The 21268-nt window shown below is 44.1% G+C and overlaps 1 protein-coding gene across 2 annotated transcripts in view; it reads left to right on the top strand.

The window, feature by feature from the left end:
* LOC137525743 (cytotoxic T-lymphocyte protein 4-like) overlaps positions 1–21268 on the top strand; it is a 77367-nt gene that overhangs the window by 30759 nt on the left and 25340 nt on the right. For both annotated transcript variants that reach the window (XM_068246930.1, XM_068246929.1), the window contains exon 3: positions 1565–1686. In XM_068246930.1, coding sequence (XP_068103031.1) covers positions 1565–1686 — 122 coding nt within the window. The remainder of the gene's footprint in view (positions 1–1564; positions 1687–21268) is intronic.

Raw genomic sequence — 21268 nt, 5'->3', positions numbered from 1 at the left:
CCACTTTTTCCCCTACCCCTTCTAACTGTGACCCAACTAGCGGCTACCTCTGCTTCTTGCTCCGGCTTTACTCCACCCACCTCATCTTCACCGGATCCATCCAGTGTCTGGATCGTGAGATCCAAGCTCATCTCCATGTTGTGTTACTCTTCTTTGTTGTTAAAGTGGACCCAAATTAAAAATACAAGATTTCAGAAATAAAATCTAGTTTCTAAATTATAATAATAAATAGCAGCCGTTTTTCAGCTGCATGATGACAAATATAAAATATTTTACATTTATTGGAGGAACCCCTCCCTTCCTTTCATATTGCCGGGACAGAATCCGGCAGACTGGTGGAGGAGTTAAAAAAAACAAAAACAAAGCACAAGCTGCTACTGATGATGTCACAGTGGAAGTGATTTCAGCTTGTGTGAGATTTCACATAGACAACACCCCTGTGAGGGAGGGTAGCTGATGACAAATACACCCATGATCTAAAACCTCCTACTAAGCTCAGAAGTAATGGCTGCCACCTGTATAACCCTAGTTATGCAAAGAAAAGGGTGAAAAGCATGCAGTGAAATGCTCATAGGCTTGAAGGAGTGTTTATTTATATTTGTATGTGTCAGAGTGGTGCAACTAAATATTTTGCATTAAAAAATGTTTGGTTTGGGTCTGCTTTAAAGAGGAGCTGTCAGGTGTACTATTAACCCCCCCCCCCCCACATATATATGTAGATACTTGCTCTACGTACATCACATATGTATTGCACGGCCCATGTTTTGATTTCAGTGAGTTATATATAGTAAATAAAGAGAAAACAGTTAATAAAGAAAAAAAGTTTCAGGCATTTGCCATTTTGGAATCCCTGTGTCCGAAGCCAATCCTGATGTCATCATTTCCTCCATTACTCTGGGAGGAGGGTGGCCAATGCAAACACAGACAGTCTTCAGACACTTCCACCCCGCTCTGCAATAGAAATGTATTGTCGTCATTGTGTGACTTTGTAGCTTGAGAAGCATGAGAAATATTGGCCAATCAGAGAGGAACAGAGATGTGGGAGGGGAAAACAGGAGGGAAATAGGCTTCAGCCAATCAGGCTGCATTAGTTAAGTCTAAGGGGATAGTAAAGAAGCAAAAAAAAAGAAAACCCAGCATGCCCTGCAACTTCCTTTGTGCGGCAATGTACCAAATGAGAGCCAGGTAAACTGGGGAATGATCTTTTATCAACAATAAAAGTAAAGCCTGGTACACACCATGCAATTTCCCGTTAGATAGATGGGTTGAATAGATGTCAGACAGGTCCGATCTGATTTACGATCATTTTTCTGATCGATTTGCATAGAAGCGATCAGAAAAAACGATCTGAAATCTGATCAGATCTGTCAGAAATGATCTATCAACCCATCTATCTGCTGGGAAATTGCATGGTGTGTATCAGGTATTAGAGTAATTTTTAACTTTTGGATTGCCTGGTTAGCATCCTTATTACTTGTTTACCAGATAAAAATGAAGAATTTATTTTTGATTTTATGACTGACAGTTACGCTTTAACATCTTCGTTTGTATTTGGAAACTCCAGACTGCCCAGACTGTCCAGATTGTGATCTGACGTCATTCTTTTTGACATGGATTATGACTGGAATTGCTGCCTTTCTGTTTGTATGCTGCATTGTGTTGTTATGCATCAAAATCACGAAGAAAGTAAGTATTTTACACAAACCTTTTTATTCAATAATTGTTTACTAACTTCAACCACTGTTGTTTCAAGTGTATTTCCCAGCTTTCAGAAATGCTTGCAAGGTAGATCTTCTGGAACACTAGAGAGTTTTGTGAATACTGAAATCTGGGATGCTAATGCGCCATGTAAATCAACTTTTGTTAAGAGTAAAGTGGCACTAGGCAGTATTCCTTTCTGTGGTTCACTTATTTAATGTGCAGCCTCTTTGCCCATAATCATATCAGGCAATGACAGTGCTTAACCTCTTTGGTAAATGCAATGCTGTGCTTCACTGCATCTTGCTCAATGCTTTTGGTTTCTCTTTTATTACCCTAAAGGTGGCCAGCCCATTAACAATACAATCTCACAGATGATCGATCATTTCCAACCACTGCAGTAATCAATTGGAAATTATCTGTAATGCCCATTAATAGTGAAAACTAGTGTTGATCAAACAGTGCTCGGCAGTGTTCGTTATTCCCCGAACAGTGGGGTGTTCGGGTTCGGTTCGAGCACAGCTGAGCACCGCATGGTGCTCGGCTGCGCTGTTCGGTCTCCTCCCCTCGCTTATTGGCACCTTTGCAGGTAGCCAATAAGCGGCGACGATGCTTTTTCCACAGCTATGGTCACACAGCCTAGCTGGCTGTGACCATAGCTGTGATTGGCCGAGCGGGTCACGTGTTCAGGTATATAAATACCCGATAGCGCGGCTGGCTCCGCCATTCACATTGGGGTTTAGCTTGGGGCAGGAAGGAGACAGAGCTAGCATAGCGGTTATGTAGGTGCCAGCACTGCCAGCCAGGCCAGCCACAGTGCCCCAGCCTCAACACTGCCAGCAGCAGCCACAGAGCCCCTGCCTCACCACTGTCAGGCATTGGCAGCAGGCACAGTGCCCCAGCCTCACCACTGGCAGCAGCCACAGTGCCCATAAAAAAACACAGTTTATTGCATTTTACTGTTGCTTATTGTTGAAAAAAAACAGTACTTTCAGTGCCAGCTGGGATCAGTTGTGCCCATAAAATAAACACTCTTTTTTGCATTTTACCGTTGCTTATTGTTGCCGGTCCCATTGGTAGGCCTGCTTTTTTGGAATATCTCATTTCTATTACATTTATCAATGCATGACGACAAAATGCATTGCTGTAAGCCTGCATTTTGTCATCATGCAAGGTCTGGGTTGTGTCACAAAGCGTGGCCTTGCTCTCCTGTACCTCCTCTTCCATCCTGTGTGCTGGGTTAGCGTTGCCGGTCCCATTGGTAGGACTGCTTTTCAGGAATATCTAATTTCTATTATATTTATCAATGCATGGCGACAAAATGCATTGCTTTAAGCCTGCATTTTGTCCTCGTGCAAGGCCTGGGTTGTGTCAATAAGTGTGGCCTTGCTCTCCTGTACCTCCTCTTCTATCATGTGTGCTGGGTTAGCGTTGCTGGTCCCATTGGTACTAGGACAGCTTTTCAGTATCTCATTTGTATAAAATTTGTATATGCATGGCGATAAACTGCATTGGCCTTAAGCGTGCAGATTTTCCCCATACACGTATGCCTTTTTTAGGAGTTTTATTTGTTTTATTGGCAGTCAAGTATAATTGGCGCACTGCTCTGCAAACATGAGTCCCTGCTTTTATTCTGAGCCTAAGATCTACGTATGTGTAAAATGCCCCCCGTCTATTTCCAACCCATTTTGCAGAAGTTTCCCTCATTTTGCAAGTTTTTTAAGGCCTGCAAAGCAGGCATGCTTGGGTCCCCATTGTCTTCAATTAGGCTTGGTGTTCAGCCAAATATTCCGAACATCCGGACCATGACCCGAGCTCGAATATCTGGGTGTTCGATCAACACTAGTGAAAACCCACTAACTAGTTCAATCAAATTGATGGAATCAACCAGAAAAATGGATTGATTCCAATAATCTTATGTAGTTGGTTAGACGGTGTCTGGCCATTAATGTGCACCACCAATCGTTTCTGATGAATTACCACAGTGATCAGAAAAGATTGATTGTCCCCAGGATAGTATTCTTAATGGCCACCTTGACAGTTACCTTACTGCTTGTTATACATTTAAATAAAAGAAGTAAACTATTTGAGCATAGTTTCTTCAACATTATTAGATTTAAAAATGCACTAACCAAAGAGAAGTCTGACATTTTCCTTTATAAATATTAAGAAAATGTATTATACGGTATGAAATTCTGAAGTTATTATAATGATGGTGGTCATATATTTGTAGTATGGAAAAAGGCTCAACGTTTTAATTTTTTTTTTTTTTTTTGTGAAAACCGACATTATAGTTTTGGTGCAACAAGCACATTGTTAAACCTGTTCGAGAGTGGATTAAGGCGTGTACACACACCATATTTTCACAAACGACAGGTCCTTCAGACCCTCCCGCTGGGTGGACGTTCTGCCAACAGTAGGACGTGTGTACAATCTGTGGGTAGACTGATAAGACTGTTTTTGACAGACAGACTGTACACACCTCCTACTGTCGGCAGAACATCCGCTCAGCGGGAGGGTCTGACGGACCCATCGTTTGTGAAAACATGGTCTGTGTATTCACCTTTAGAGAGTTAGATTGCAGTTTTCAGCTCATAGTATCACCATAGATCCGAGTGGAGTAGTGGATCCAAGATGAACTTTTAGTCATTGCTTTATTGTGCCCCTTACATACATCTCTTAAACCAGTAATCTTCCTCTTTCCTGGACTTCCACCAAAAAACACTTGAAATCACTTGAAGGTAGTCAATATGTACACTCACCAGATATACCGACTCTTACTACAGGAGTCAGTGTTAGCAGCGAAGGGTCTCAGGCCCGCTAGGAAGCGGCGGATGGTCGCTACATGTATTACGCTATGCGAAGTGTGTATGCTTGGTTTTGAGGACTAAAAGTTTGGTGAAACACGCTGTCTGTCCGTGTAAGGACTGGAATCTGTTTGAGTGGCCATAACCTCTGTAGTGGGGGCCTGTGTGAGTGGCCTAACCTCTGTAGTGGGGGCTGGTGTGAAGTGAACTCAGCTGCTGGGGCATACAGAAGAGTGGTGGAGAAGAGACACAGTGTCGGGCAAGCCGCCACAGCGGATCGCATGGCCCCGGGAGGATCTCTTTAAATAAAATGTGTGCAGTAGTCTTCAGCTAGCACTAGGCTACCTATGCCCCCCCAAGTACCTCCACTCTCCCCCCTGATCTCCCCGATCCCCGCCACAATACATAACCCCCAAAGATCCCGCGATGGCGCAGCCTCCCGATCAGCTCCAGGCTTCGCTATGAGGAGGATCGGGGCAGCGCATGACGTCATGACGTCATGTCCGATCGTCGCCATAGCGACGACTGAAGCTAATTGGGAAGCTGCGGCTCTCGCGGGATCGTGTATGGGTGAGTGTTGCAGATGGCGATCGGGGGAAGCAGATAGGTGCCGGGGGACTTGAGGGCCACATTTAGCTAGCCTAGTGCTAGCTACGAAGCTTAAAACAAGTTTTATTTAAAAAATCCCTCCCGCGGACGCAGCCTCATAAACTGCGTACCGCCAGGGAGGTTAAACAAAATTATGCAGGTGCATACATTTGGGCACCACAAAAATGAAATGAAATCAATATTTAGTAGATCCTCTTTTTGCAGAAATTACAGCCTCTAAACGCTTCCTGTAGGTTCCAATGAGAGTCTGGATTCTGGTTGAAGGTATTTTGGACCATTCCTCTTTAAAAAAATTCTAGTTCATTTAGGGTTGATGGCTTCCGAGCATGGACATCTCTCCTTAACTCACACCACAGATTTTCAATTATATTCAGGTCTGGGGGCTGAGGTGGCCATTCCACAACGTTGTACTTGTTCCTCTGCATGAATGCCTTAGTGGATTTTGAGCAGTGTTTAGGGTCGTTGTCTTGTTAAAAGATCCAGCCCTGGGGCAGCTTCAGCTTTGTAACCGATTCCTGGACATTGGTCTCCAGATTCTACTGATACTATGTGGAATCCATGCGTCCCTCAACTCTGACAAGATTCCCAGTCCCTGCACTGGCCACACAGTCCCACAGCATGATGAGACCACCACCATATTTTACTGTAGGTAGCAGGTGTTTTTCTTGGAATGCGGTGTAGTTTTTCCTCCATGCATAACACCCCTTGTTATGTCCAAATAACTCAATTTTAGTTTCATCAGTAAACAGCACCTTATTCCAAAAAAGCTGGCTTGTCCAAATGTGCTTTAGCATAACTTAAAGGGAACCAGAGACGAATCACCCTCATGTATTTTACCATAGAAATCAGTGGGAACATTAGAGAAAACATTTACTCTGCTCTCTGTTTCAGCCTCACTGCTAAAAGTGTCTGTTATCTAGCTGAGATAAGAATCCCGGACTGAGCATTGAGTCTGGCTTTGCTATAATGACTCAGCTATAATGATTCCTGAGCAGAGCCAGCAGGGGGCAGGCTTGGACTTGAAAAGACACCAAAGAACACAGTCTCAGCTATAATCATTCTGTAGCAAAGCCAGCTGACTGCTCAGTCGGGATTCTTATCAGAGGTGATAACAGGCCAATTAAACAGAGAACAATGAAACAAAGAGCAGATTAGGTGTTTACTGTCATGTTCCCACTGATTTATAAGGTAAAATACATGAGGGTGCTTCATCTCTGGTTCTCTTTAAGTGGCTCTGTTTGTGCTGTGGGTGGAGAAAAGGCTTCCTCTGCATCACTCTCACATACAGCATTTCCTTGTGTAAAGTGCGCCGAATGGTTGAACGATGCACAGTGACTCCATCTGCAGCAAGATGATGCTGTAGGTCTTTGAACCTGGTCTGTGGGTTGACTCTGACTGTTCTCACTATTCGTCGCTTCTGCTTATTAGAGATTTTTCTTGGTCTGCCACTTCAAGCATTAACTTGAACTGAGCCTGTGGTCTTCGATTTCCTCGGTATGTTCCTAACTGTGGAAACAGACAGCAGAAATCTCTGAGACAGCTTTCTGTATCCTTCCCCTAATCCATGATGGTGAACAATCTTTATCTTCAGGTCATTTGAGAGTTGTTTCAAGACCCCAATGCTGCTACTCTCCAGTGAACCTTAAAAGCAGAGGCGTAGCTAGGGTTTTCAGCGCCCGGGGACAAAGAGTATTAATGCGCCCCCCAAGGTGAAGGTTGCAGCGCGCGCAGGGGCAAAAAGGGGCATGGCCACATAATAAATGTGGGCATGGTTATGGGTGGAGCCAAATGTACATGGAGGTCAGCAGGCTCACGCTCACCCACCCTCCCTCAGTATGTACCTTCTAGAATGTTCCAAGACAAATTCAGCAATCATGAGCCCTCCCCCCCCCCCATCAAGACAAATTCAGCAATCATGAGCAAACATGAGGCCCCCAACATGACCAACTCAGCAATCATGAGGCCCCCAACAAGACAAATTTAGCAATCATGAGGACCCCAACAAGACAAATTCAGCAATCATGAGGCCCCCAACGAGACAAATTCAGCGATCTTGAGGCCCCCAACAAATCATGAGGCCCCCAACAAGACAAATTCAGTAACCATGAGGCCCCCAACAAGACAAATTCAGCAGTCATGAGGCACATAAATAGACAGCATTTCACATAAATAGGCAGAATGCCCCCTTAATAGGGTAGACATCCCTCACCTGGCAGCAGTTCCCCAAAATACACTCAATCTGACAGCAGTGGTTCCCCAAAACTAGGTAGCCCCAGGTCTATAGGTGTCCCCAGAATAGGTGGCCAGCAGTATAGATGTCCCCAGAATAGGTGGCCAGCGGTATAGATGTCCCCAGAACAGGTAGCCAGGGGTAGAGATGTCCACAGAACAGGTAGCCAGGGGTATATGTGCCCAGTATATGTAGGCAGGGGTATGTGTCCCCAGTATTTGTAGCCAGAGGTATATGTGCCCAGTATATGTAGGCAGGGGTATATGTGCCTAGTATATGTAGGCAGGGGTATATATGCGCAGTATATGTAGTAGGCAGGTGTATATGTTCTCAGTATATATAGCCAGGGGTATATGTCCCCAGTATATGTAGTCAGGAGTGTATGTCCCTAGTATACTGTATATAGTCAGGGGTATATGTGCCCAGTATATGTAGCCAGGTGTATATGTTCCCAGTATATGTAGTGGGGGGTATATGTCCCCAGTATATGTAGTCAGGGGTATATGTGCCCAGTATATGTAGCCAGGGGAATATGTGCTCAGTATATGTAGTCAGGGGGTTATATGTGCCCAGTATATGTAGCCAGGGGTATATATGCCCAATATATGTAGCCAGGGGTATAATATGTGCCCAGTATATATAGTCAGGGGTATATGTGCCCAGTATATGTAGCCAGGGGTATATGTGCCCAGTATATATTGTCAGGGGTATATGTGCCCATTATATGTAGCCAGGGGTATATGTGCCCAGTATATGTAGCCAGGCGTATATATGCCCAGTATATGTAGCCAGGGGTATAATATGTGCCCAGTATATGTAGCCAGGGGTATAGGTGCCCAGTATATGTAGCCAGGGGTATATATGCCCAGTATATGTAGGGAGGGGTATATGTGCCCAGTATATATAGCCAGGGGTATATGTCCCCAGTATATGTAGTCAGTGGTATATGTCCCCAGTATATATATAGTCAGGGGTACATGTGCCCAGTAAATGTAGCCAGGTGTATATGTGCCCAGTATATGTAGTGGGGGGTATATGTCCCCAGTATATGTAGTCAGGGGTATATGTGCCCAGTATATGTAGCCAGGGGTATATGTGCCCAGTATATGTAGTCAGGGGGTTATATGTGCCCAGTATATGTAGCCAGGGGTATAGATGCCCAGTATATGTAGCCAGGGGTATAATATGTGCCCAGTATATATAGTCAGGGGTATATGTGCCCAGTATATGTAGCCAGGGGTATATGTGCCCAGTATATGTAGTCAGGGGGTTATATGTGCCCAGTATATGTAGCCAGGGGTATATATGCCCAGTATATGTAGCCAGGGGTATAATATGTGCCCAGTATATATAGTCAGGGGTATATGTACCCAGTATATGTAGCCAGGGGTATATATGCCCAGTATATGTAGCCAGGGGTATATATACCCAGTATATGTAGCCAGGGGTATATGTGCCCAGTATATGTAGCCAGGGGTATATATGCCCAGTATATGTAGCCAGGGGTGTAATATGTGCCCAGTATATGTAGCCAGGTGTATATGTTCCCAGTATATGTAGTGGGGGGTATATGTCCCCAGTATATGTAGTCAGGGGTATATGTGCCCAGTATATGTAGCCAGGGGAATATGTGCTCAGTATATGTAGTCAGGGGGTTATATGTGCCCAGTATATGTAGCCAGGGGAATATGTGCTCAGTATATGTAGTCAGGGGGTTATATGTGCCCAGTATATGTAGCCAGGGGTATATATGCCCAATATATGTAGCCAGGGGTATAATATGTGCCCAGTATATATAGTCAGGGGTATATGTGCCCAGTATATGTAGCCAGGGGTATATGTGCCCAGTATATATTGTCAGGGGTATATGTGCCCATTATATGTAGCCAGGGGTATATGTGCCCAGTATATGTAGCCAGGCGTATATATGCCCAGTATATGTAGCCAGGGGTATAATATGTGCCCAGTATATGTAGCCAGGGGTATAGGTGCCCAGTATATGTAGCCAGGGGTATATATGCCCAGTATATGTAGGGAGGGGTATATGTGCCCAGTATATATAGCCAGGGGTATATGTCCCCAGTATATGTAGTCAGTGGTATATGTCCCCAGTATATATATAGTCAGGGGTACATGTGCCCAGTAAATGTAGCCAGGTGTATATGTGCCCAGTATATGTAGTGGGGGGTATATGTCCCCAGTATATGTAGTCAGGGGTATATGTGCCCAGTATATGTAGCCAGGGGTATATGTGCCCAGTATATGTAGTCAGGGGGTTATATGTGCCCAGTATATGTAGCCAGGGGTATAGATGCCCAGTATATGTAGCCAGGGGTATAATATGTGCCCAGTATATATAGTCAGGGGTATATGTGCCCAGTATATGTAGCCAGGGGTATATGTGCCCAGTATATGTAGTCAGGGGGTTATATGTGCCCAGTATATGTAGCCAGGGGTATATATGCCCAGTATATGTAGCCAGGGGTATAATATGTGCCCAGTATATATAGTCAGGGGTATATGTACCCAGTATATGTAGCCAGGGGTATATATGCCCAGTATATGTAGCCAGGGGTATATATACCCAGTATATGTAGCCAGGGGTATATGTGCCCAGTATATGTAGCCAGGGGTATATATGCCCAGTATATGTAGCCAGGGGTGTAATATGTGCCCAGTATATGTAGCCAGGTGTATATGTTCCCAGTATATGTAGTGGGGGGTATATGTCCCCAGTATATGTAGTCAGGGGTATATGTGCCCAGTATATGTAGCCAGGGGAATATGTGCTCAGTATATGTAGTCAGGGGGTTATATGTGCCCAGTATATGTAGCCAGGGGTATATATGCCCAATATATGTAGCCAGGGGTATAATATGTGCCCAGTATATATAGTCAAGGGTATATGTGCCCAGTATATGTAGCCAGGGGTATATATGCCCAGTATATGTAGCCAGGGGTGTATGGGCCCAGTATATGTAGCCAGGGGTATATGTGCCCAGTATATGTAGCCAGGGGTATATGTGACCAGTATATGTAGCCAGGGGTATATGTGCCCAGTATATGTAGCCAGGGGTATATGTGCCCAGTATATGTAGCCAGCGGTATATATGCCCAGATATGTAGCCAGGGGTATATGTGACCAGTATATGTAGCCAGGGGTATATGTGCCCAGTATATGTAGCCAGGGGTATATATGCCCAGTATATGTAGGCAGGGGTATATGTGCCCAGAGTAGGTAGCCAGGTGTCCCCCTCCCCAGCAGGAGGGGAGCAGCGCAGAGAAGAGGGAGAGCTGCTCTCCCTCCCTCGCTGTCCCCTCCATTAATGTCCGGGTGTCTGGCGCAGCGGGCGGAACTTACCTCCGTCTCGTCGCAGCGCCGGATGGATTTGCCGCTACTCTGGTATGGTCCAGACCAGAGCAGCGGTTGCGGCACCCGAACTTCCGGCGCTGGAGTGAGACAGATGTAAGTTCCGCCCGCTGCGCCAGACACCCGGACATTAATGGAGGGGACAGCGAGGGAGGGAGAGCACCCTAAGGTGAGGGAAGGAGTGGGAGATGGCCCCCCTTCCCTACCGCTGTTTACAGCTCTCCCTCTTCTCTGCGCTGCTCCCCTCCCCAGAAAACAAAACAAAAACAAAGCAGCTCAGCTGGGCGCCCTTAGGGACCCGGCGCCCAGGGGCACTTGACCTACCCCGACCCCCTAGCTACGAGTCTGCTTAAAAGAGGAAGGAAACTTGCGAATGAACCCTTTAAATACTCTTTCTCACAATTGGATTCACCTGTGTATGTAGGGCAGGTGTCACTGAGCTTACCAAGCCAATTTGAGTTCCAATAATTAGTTCTAAAGGTTTTGGAATTAATAAAATGACAAATGTATGCACCTGCCTAATTTTATTAAAACATTTATTGCACACTTTCTGTAAATCCAATAAATTTCATTTCACTTCTCAAATACCACTTACATACCTGATATTTAACTCTTTCAGGCAGAGAAAGAAAAAAAGGAACACAGCATAGTTATTTGTGTGCTAGGCACTGCACATACACATATCTATCTCATCATGTCACATTTCACATAGGGTATCCTTTAACTGACATTTTTTAACGTAACAACCAACGTTTTATACAGGAAAATAATGAAAATTAACAAGGTTGTCCAATCTTTTGCATCCCACTGTAAACAATTGTATTTATCCTCCCACTCCTAAAATTACTTTTCTTATTTTATATTTAAACATTTACAAAGTAGATTTAATGTTTTGTTGTCTCTGCTCAGTGGCAGCCTATTAAGTGTCACTAAAGAAAATACATTCACTACTGACATTTTTTATCTTACCCTGCTCTCAAAAGTTGTGTTCTGCCAGGAAAACATTTATGGCTGTAATTTATTTATCAGTGATGTTTACTATATTCCTGACAAGGTACCGACAAGACAGAAACTGTCACTTCCATACCTAGAAATTAACTCTTTCAGGCAGCAACTCAAAACAAGTAAAACAGCCTGGTTATTAATATGTTTTGCACTGTACATATACATGTTTATCTCATGTCACATGTCGCCTTGGGTACACTTTAATTCTGAAAAGTTTAAAATTTGTAGTGATATTCCTTATTTGGAAAAAAATGCTTTAAGTTCCCCCCTCCCAAGCACATTTAACCCCATGCAGGTTTGTATTCCCCAGGGAAGTCAGAGCTAACCGGTGTGGGGTTGTGCTATATCGGCAATACTAGCTGTGTTCTCCCCAGAATTTTTTTTCAGCCTGGGTGGCATGAAAAAATAGCCAGGTGGGAGAGATGAGAGAATGCAGGGCTGGCTTTTTTCTGCACAACTCTGCTTACAACAGAGGAGGAGGTGAGCCGATGACAGCTGGGTGCTCACCAAAACTAGCCGGGTGGAGCACCTGGCTAAAAGAGCCTGGGGAGAACACAGACCATCTTAAATTGATTGGACATTATCGGGTTCTCCCCCAAAAGAGTGTCAACAAAGCCTTCCCTCTTCATCCCTACTTCCGGGGATGGAAGAGAGAGGGGCAACTACCCTCAGACACTTCAGAGTAGGGCTTATGGGAACACTTATAATGGAAGTAGGAAGCACCGTTTAATAAACCTGATCCTTGCTTTCTGACCCGCTCTCCACAAAGAAATAAAAACAAATGAAAACACCGACTCTGTGAAAAATATTTATAAACTTTTCTTTAACAGTAATACTCATCTTTTAATGGTTGCTGCAATTTCCATGGATGTTCTTTTGCCTTCACTGAAGCGCTCTCTTCTGTGTGGCCTGACTGTCGCTAACACATTGCAGGTAGTTTGTCAGTAATAGCAAGCCCATATGTTTCAGCATTGACAGGCATTAACAACAAGAAATTAGCTTTCAGATTCCCAAATATTCCCTGGCAAAATTAGGGTTAGGCATAAATTAAAGAGATAGTAAGTAATATCAACTCATGCGCCTCTGCAATAAAAATGAATTGCTTAAGAACGGGATAGGAGGCGCCCGGTCTAGGAAGCGTCACAGTGTAAGTTATTACTGTTATGGATGGTTATTCCAATCACTATAATATATGGAATAATAAAATAGTCCTACCTCACTGACGTATGGCAGGACATAAAGGCTCAAGGGAGTCACAATTAAATATTCGAGCTTTTTTATTTTAGCAATTGGTGCACTTCGACAACGCGTTTCTCGGCTCAACGCCGCTTCCTCAGGTCAATACAGACAGAGGTGCCAAGCTATCAATATACTCAGAGCTGGCACTTGTATTGACCTGAGGAAGCGGCGTTGAGCCGAGAAACGCGTTGTCGAAGTGCACCAATTGCTAAAATAAAAAAGCTCGAATATTTAATTGTGACTCCCTTGAGCCTTTATGTCCTGCCATACGTCAGTGAGGTAGGACTATTTTATTATTCCATATATTATAGTGATTGGAATAACCATCCATAACAGTAATAACTTACACTGTGACGCTTCCTAGACCGGGCACCTCCTATCCCGTTCTTAAGCAGTTTCCTTCCCTCATATACACTCTATATCGAGGGTGATTTGAGTCGAGTATCCCGACGAAAAATCATTTTTCACCAGGAGCAGCGACCAGCTGGGAAGCGCAAGGCCGAGTGGAGACGGTACTTCTCCACCTGCGAACACAAGTGGTTGCCTTTGCTGCAACCCAGACTTGTGAGTATATATTTTGCTTGTTTGCACCTTATCCATATACACTAACGATATTGCACCAGGGTGGGCTCCCGGACCTGTTTGTGTTTTTCTCGCCGCCTCTACATAATAAAAATGAATTGCTCACATTTATTTGTAAAATACAAAATTGACAATTAAAATAATTAAAAATAATCTGCATTCGTTCAATGGACACTAATCTCAAATCCACTTCTCAAAAATTGCCTCGCATAGAATCTGAATGGATCCTATCAATGCCTCTCAAGATCAGTTTGCTGAGCCAGCCTTAGTGTCCACAATATAGGCACACAAATAAAAAGTCCTAGAACAACTGCCCTAAAACCGTTGCATCAATCTGCACTTGGAAAATTCAGAAAAAATATCATACATCAAAAAATCTGTTAAATAGGAGCGCTCCCATTCAATGTCCTAATGAGACAGATCTGTTTGTTAAATGACAAACTGCAAAATATTAAAATCCACTGGATATTCATGTATTGGGCAATCCCATGCACATTGAGAGAAACTTTCGTTTAACCACTTACCGACCACCCACTGCACAGGGGCGGCCGGAAAGTGGATACCGCAAGGACCAGCTCATGCCCAGAGGCAGACCCCCCCCCCCCCCCCCCCTGTGTACTGTATGCATCAATCCCCCTGATCACCTGTCAATCACCTATCAAACACCTGTCAATCACCCATCAATCACCCCCTGTCACTGCCACCCATCAATCAGCCCCTAACCTGCCCATTGCGGGCAATCTGATCACCCACCCACACCAATAGATCGCCCGCAGATCCGACGTCAGATCACCTCCCAAGTGCAGTGTTTACATCTGTTCTCTACCCTAAACACCCACTAATTACCCATCAATCACCCATCAATCACCCCCTATCACCACCTGTCACTGTTACCCATCAGATCAGACCCTAATCTGCCCCTTGCGGGCACCCAATCACCCGCCTACACGCTCAAATTGCCCTCAGACCCCCCCTTATCAATTCACCAGTGCAATATTTACATCTGTTCTTCCCTGTAATAACCCACTGATCACCTGTCAATCGCCTGTCAATCACCCATCAATCACCCCCTGTCACTGCCACCCATCAATCACCCCCTGTCACTGCCACCCATCAATCAGCCCCTAACCTGCCCCTTGCGGGCAATCTGATCACCCACACCAATAGATCGCCCGCAGATCCCACGTCAGTTTACCTCCCAAGTGCAGTGTTTACATCTGTTCTCTACCCTAAACACCCACTAATTACCCATCAATCACCCCCTATTACCACCTGTCACTGTTACCCATCAGATCAGACCCTAATATGCCCCTTGCGGGCACCCAATCACCCGCCTACATACTCAGATTGCCCTCAGACCCCCCCTTATCAATTTGCCAGTGCAATATTTACATCTGTTCTTCCCTGTAGTAACCCACCGATCACCTGTCAATCACCTGTCAATCACCCATCAATCACACCCTGTCACTACCACCCATCAATCACCCCCTGTCGCTGCCACCCATCAATCAGCCCCTAACCTGCCCCTTGCGGGCAATCTGATCACCCACCCACACCAATAGATCGCCCGCAGATCCGACGTCCGATCTCCTCCCAAGTGCAGTGTTTACATCTGTTCTCTACCCTAAACACCCACTAATTACCCATCAATCACCCCCTGTCACTGCTACCTATCAGATTAGACCCCTATCTGCCCCTAGGGCACTCAATCACCCGCCCACACCCTCAGAATGCCCTTAGACCCCAGCCCTGATCACCTCGCCAGTGCATTGCTTGCATCTATTCCCCCCTCTAATCACACCTTGAGACACCCATCAATCACCTCCTGTCACCCCCTAGCACACCTACCCATCAGATCAGGCCCTAATTTGCCCCGTGTGGGCTCCTGATCACTCGGCCAAACCCTCAGATCCCCCTCAGACCCCTTCCGATCACCTCCCCAGTGCATTGATTGCATCTATTTTCCCCTCTAACCACCCCCTGAGACACCCATCAATCACCTCCTGTCACCCCCCTTGCACTCCTATCCATCAGATCAGGCCCAATACAACCTGTCATCTAAAAGGCCACCCTGCTTATGACTGGTTCAACAAAATTCGCCCCCTCATAGACCATCTGTCATCAAAATTTGCAGATGCTTATACCCCTGAACAGTCATTTTGAGACATTTGGTTTCCAGACCACTTACAGTTTTGGGCCCGTAAAATGCCAGGGCAGTATAGGAACCCCACAAGTGACCCCATTTTAGAAAAAAAGACACCCCAAGGTATTCTGTTAGGTGTATGACAAGTTCATAGAAGATTTAATTTTTTGTCAAATTTTAGCGGAAATTGATTTTTATTGTTTTTTTTTTTCACAAAGTGTCATTTTTCACTAACTTGTGACAAAAAATAAAATCTTCTATGAACTCGCCATACACCTAACGGAATACCTTGGGGTGTCTTCTTTCTAAAATGGGGTCACTTGTGGGGTTCCTATACTGCCCTGTCATTTTACTGGCCCTAAACCATGAGGAGTAGTCTAGAAAACAAATGCCTCAAAATGACCTGTGAATAGGACGTTGGGCCCCTTAGCGCACCTAGGCTGCAAAAAAGTGTCACACATGTGGTACCGCCGTACTCAGGAGAAGTAGTATAATGTGTTTTAGGGTGTATTTCTACACATACCCATGCTGAGTGGGAGAAATCTCTCTGTAAATGGACAATTGTGTGTAAAAAAATCAAACAATTGTCATTTATAGAGATATTTCTCCCACCCAGCATGGGTATGTGTAAAAATACACCCCAAAACACATTATACTACTTCTCTTGAGTACGGCGGTACCACATGTGTGGCACTTTTTTTACACCCCAAGTGCACTAAGCGGCCCAAAGTCCAATGAGTACTTTTAGGATTTCACAGGTCATTTTCCGACATTTGGTTTCAAGACTACTTCTCCTCACGGTTTAGGGCCCCTAAAATGCCAGGGCAGTATAGGAACCCCACAAATGACCCCATTCTAGAAAGAAGACACCCAAAGGTATTCTGTTAGGAGTATGGTGAGTTCATAGAAGATTTTATTTTTTGTCACAAATTAGCGGAAAATGACACTTTGTGAAAAAAAACAATTAAAATCAATTTCCGCTAACTTGCGACAAAAAATAAAATCTTCTATGAACTCACCATACTCCTAACGGAATACCTTGGGGTGTCTTCTTTCTAGAATGGGGTCATTTGTGGGGTTCCTATACTGCCCTGGCATTTTAGGGGCCCTAAAACGTGAGGAGTAGTCTTGAAACTAAAATGACCTGTGAAATCCTAAAGGTACTCATTGGACTTTGGGCCCCTTAGCGCAGTTAGGCTGCAAAAAAGTGCCACACATGTGGTATCGCCGTACTCAGAAGAAGTAGTATAATGTGTTTTGGGGTGTACACATACCCATGCTGAGTGGGAGAAATATCTCAGTAGTCAATCAGTAGTTCTGATTATATCTCAGTAGTTCTGCGCATGCGCAGTACAGCCCGGCGGACGTCCGATGACGTCAGAGCGCCGGCGTGGGACGCAGAAGTACAAGGACTTGGAGCGCAGAAGAGCCCGACCTGGCAGCCGGCCTGGCCAGGTCGGGTCGGCCACCGGAGACCACCGGGAGCCTGCGGAGCGGCGGCGAGGGCACCTCCAGCCTGCCACGGGCTGGAGGAAGCCCCAGGTAAGTGGAAATTGATTTTTATTTTTTCCCCACCCTCCCTGAACCTTCCCTTTAAGGGGGGTAAAGCCCACGGTCCTCAAGTGGTTAAGCACTAGGTCCGCTTCTGCCGCTTATGCGGCTCATTAGCTCAGTCACTCACGTTTCCAGGAGGGGGGGGGGGGGGGAGACACTGGCCTCAGAGTACAGAGTCCTCAAACCTTGCGACACGAGTCCCGACCGGTGACTCGTTTGATAGTCGTGTTGCCGCTCTCCTTTAAAAGGATCCAAGCAGCTCCTGGCTTCAAAGAGCTGCAAGGGCTGCCATTGTTCAGAAGCTCACTCCCCTGCTATTTTACAACTGCTATTATCCAGGCTAGTTGTGAAATTCTTCAACTGTAACTGATGTTTTCTGTTTGAAGTACAATGGGGGTTTGTTTGTGGTCAATTAAGTCTAATGAGGTGATTTCTTATCTGTCTTCCACCATCTTCAGCTCAGGGACCACAGGTCCTTTACTGATGGACAAAGGGCTAATTTAACCCTTAGATGTAAAAAATTGAGGTAAAATGAAAGTTTTTTTTAATAATAAAGCACATTTTTAGAATGCATTTTTAAGTTGCTATAGAGCTGCCCTGGGTTTTAAAAATGATGCTCGGTTCACTTTAAACAGTGGACCGGCGATCACGAACTTCCTTATGATAGCAGCCGGAAGTGCAGGGTGACGTCACCACAGCCAGGGAACCAATTGCCAACTAGTTTCAGTAGCCACGCCTACCTTCGAAGAACTGGCTATGAGCTTAATACAAGTGTCAGATACAGTAAAATAATAAAGAGCCCAAAAATATAATGGACAGCGGTCTGCCTGCACTACTACAACAGTACAATGTCAATGACTAAACTTAGTGACTGACCAGTGGCAGTGAATGCAACTAACTGAAGTTGATCACTGTCTATGAGTTGAATACAAGTGTCAGATACAGTAAAATAATAAAGAGTACTAAAAATTAGTGGACAGCGGTTTGCCAGCACTACTAGAACAGTACAATGTCACTGACTAAACTTAGTGACTGAACAGCGGCAGTGACTGCAAGTGCAACTAACTGAAGTTGATCACTGGCTATGAGCTGAATACAACTGTCAGATACAGTAAAATATAGAACACAAAAATTAGTGGATAGCGGTCTGCCTGCACTACTAGCACAGTACAATGTCACTGACTAAACTTAGTGACTGACCAGTGGCAGCGAATTCAAATAACTGAAGTTGATCACTGGCTATGAGCTGAATACAAGTGTCAGGTACAGTAAAATAAAACAGAGCACAAAAATTAGTGGACAGCGGTCTGTCTGCACTACTAGAACAGTACAGTGTCACTGACTAAACTTAGTGACCGAACAGTGGCAGTGACTACAACTAACTGAAGTTGATCACTGACTAATGAGCTGAATACAAGTGATATACAGTAAAATAATAAAGAGCACAAAAATTAGTGGACAGCTGTCTGCTTGCACTAATAGAAGAGTGCAATGTCATTGACTAAACTTAGTGACTGAACAGTGGCAGTGAATGCAACTAACTGAAGTTGATCACTGGCTATGAGCTGAATACAACTGTCAGATACAGTAAATTATAGAACACAAAATTAGTAGACAGCAGTCTGCCTGCACTAATAGAACAGTACAATGTCAATGACTAAACTTAGTGACTGACCAGTGGCAGTGAATTCAAATAACTGAAGTTGATCACTGGCTATGAGCTAAATACAACTGTCAGATACAGTAAAATATAGAACACAAAAATTAGTGGACAGCAGTCTGCCTGCACTAATAGAACAGTACAATGTCAATGACTAAACTTAGTGACTGAACAGTGGCAGTGAATGCAACTAACTGAAGTTGATCACTGGCTATGAGCTGAATACAAGTGTCAGATACAGTAAAATAATAAAAATGTAATGGACAGCGGTCTGCCTGCACTACTACAACAGTACAATGTCACTGACTAGACTTAGTGTATGACCAGTGGCAGTGATTGCAACTAACTGAAGTTGATCACTGGCTAATGAGCTGAATACAAGTAATATACAGTAAAATAATAAAGAGCACAAAAATTAGTGTACATTGGTCTGCTTGCACTACCAAAACAGTACAATGTCAATGACTAAACTTAGTGACTGAACAGCGGCAGTGACTGCAACTAACTGAAGTTGATCACTGGCTAATGAGCTGAACACAAGCGATACAGTTTAATAATAAAGAGCACAAAATTAGTTGAAAGTGGTCTGCCTGCACTAATAGAACAGTACAATGTCACTGACTAAACTTAGTGACTGACCAGTGGCAGTAACTACAACTAACTGAAGTTGATCACTGGCTAATGAGCTGAATACAAGTGATATACAGTAAAATAATAAAGAGCACAAAAATTAGTGGATAGCAGTCTGCCTGCACAAATAGAACAGTGCAATGTCATTGACTAAACTTAGTGACTGAACAGTGGCAGTGAATGCAACTAACTGAAGTTGATCACTGGCTATGAGCTGAATACAACTGTCAGATACAGTAAAATATAGAACACAAAAATTAGCGGACAGTGGTTTGTCAGCAATGCTAGCACAGTACAATGTCACGGACTAAACTTAGTGACTGACCAGTGACATTGAATTCAAATAACTGAAGTTGATCACTGGCTATGAGCTGAATACAAGTGTCAGATACAGTAAATACAGAACACAAAAATTAGTGGACAGCAGTCTGCCTGCACTACTAGAACAGTACAATGTCACTGACTAAACTTAGTGACTGAACAGTGGCAGTGAATGCAACTAACTGAAGTTGATCACTGGGGACATGAGCTGAATACAACTGTCAGATAAAGTAAATATAGAACACAAAAATTAGTGGACAGAGGTCTGCCGGCACTACTAGCACAGTACAATGTCACTGACTAGACTTAGTGACTGACCAGTGGCAGTGAATGCAACTAACTGAAGTTGATCACTGGCTATGAGCTGAATACAAGTGTCAGATACAGTAAAATAATAAAGAGCTAAAAAAATGTAATGGACAGGAATCTGCCTGCACTACTAGAACAGTACAATGTCACTGACTAGACTTAGTGAATGACCAGTGGCAGTGACTGCAACTAACTGAAGTTGATCACTGGCTAATGAGCTGAATACAAGTGATATATAGTAAAATATTAAAGAGCACAAAAATTAGCGGACAGGGGTCTGCCTGCACTAATAGAAAAGTACAATGTCACTGACTAAACTTAAAAGGTGAAAAACCCTTACAAGGCATGGTCCAATTAGCCCCAAAGGGGAAAAAATTCCTTCCCGACTCCAGATGGCAATCAGATAAAATCCCGGATAATAAAATAGGGAAAACCGAGAGCCCAATATGCTGTAGTACGTTGAAAACAATTGATATGTAATTTAGTGAGAAAAATTATACTCACAAACATGGGTCACCATTCAGGCAACCACTATATAGGCAGGTGAGGAGATTAAACCTGTCCTCACTCAGGATTAAAAAGTTGCTCTCTGTAGTAAAGAAACAAGAAAGGGGGTAACACTCCCCTCCACCAGGAGTGGACACAGTGTATTTGTATGTAGAACAGAGGCGCCAGCAGGATAAAATTCGATAAAATATTTAAAAAATTTTGCTTGGAGGAAGTAGTGGGCTGCCTCCCAAAAGCAGACACGAGATCCTGTCTTCATATAAATAAATACATTTATTATACGGTACCCCAAAAACAGTGCAATGCATTTCGCAGGTCAAGCCCACTTCATCAGGCAAACAAAATGGGGACAACAGAATTTCAGCAGTAATAAGTTTAGCGCCTCAGTGATAAAATCCCTGGATCAACATCACTGGGCATTACCTAGTAATTGTTGTTTTTCAACGCAAGGAAAGCATCTAAGCCCCCTTTAATTGCAGGTATAGAATTTGCCATAACTACTTCCTTTGGCAATGCATTCCACATCTTAATCACTCTTACTGTAAAGAACCCTTTCCTAAATAAATGGCTAAAACGTTTTTCCTCCATCCGCAGCTCATGTCTT

Source organism: Hyperolius riggenbachi, chromosome 7, assembly GCF_040937935.1.
Source record: "Hyperolius riggenbachi isolate aHypRig1 chromosome 7, aHypRig1.pri, whole genome shotgun sequence".
In the NCBI taxonomy this organism is placed as follows: domain Eukaryota; kingdom Metazoa; phylum Chordata; class Amphibia; order Anura; family Hyperoliidae; genus Hyperolius; species Hyperolius riggenbachi.
This window is presented reverse-complemented; position numbering and strand designations above follow the sequence as displayed.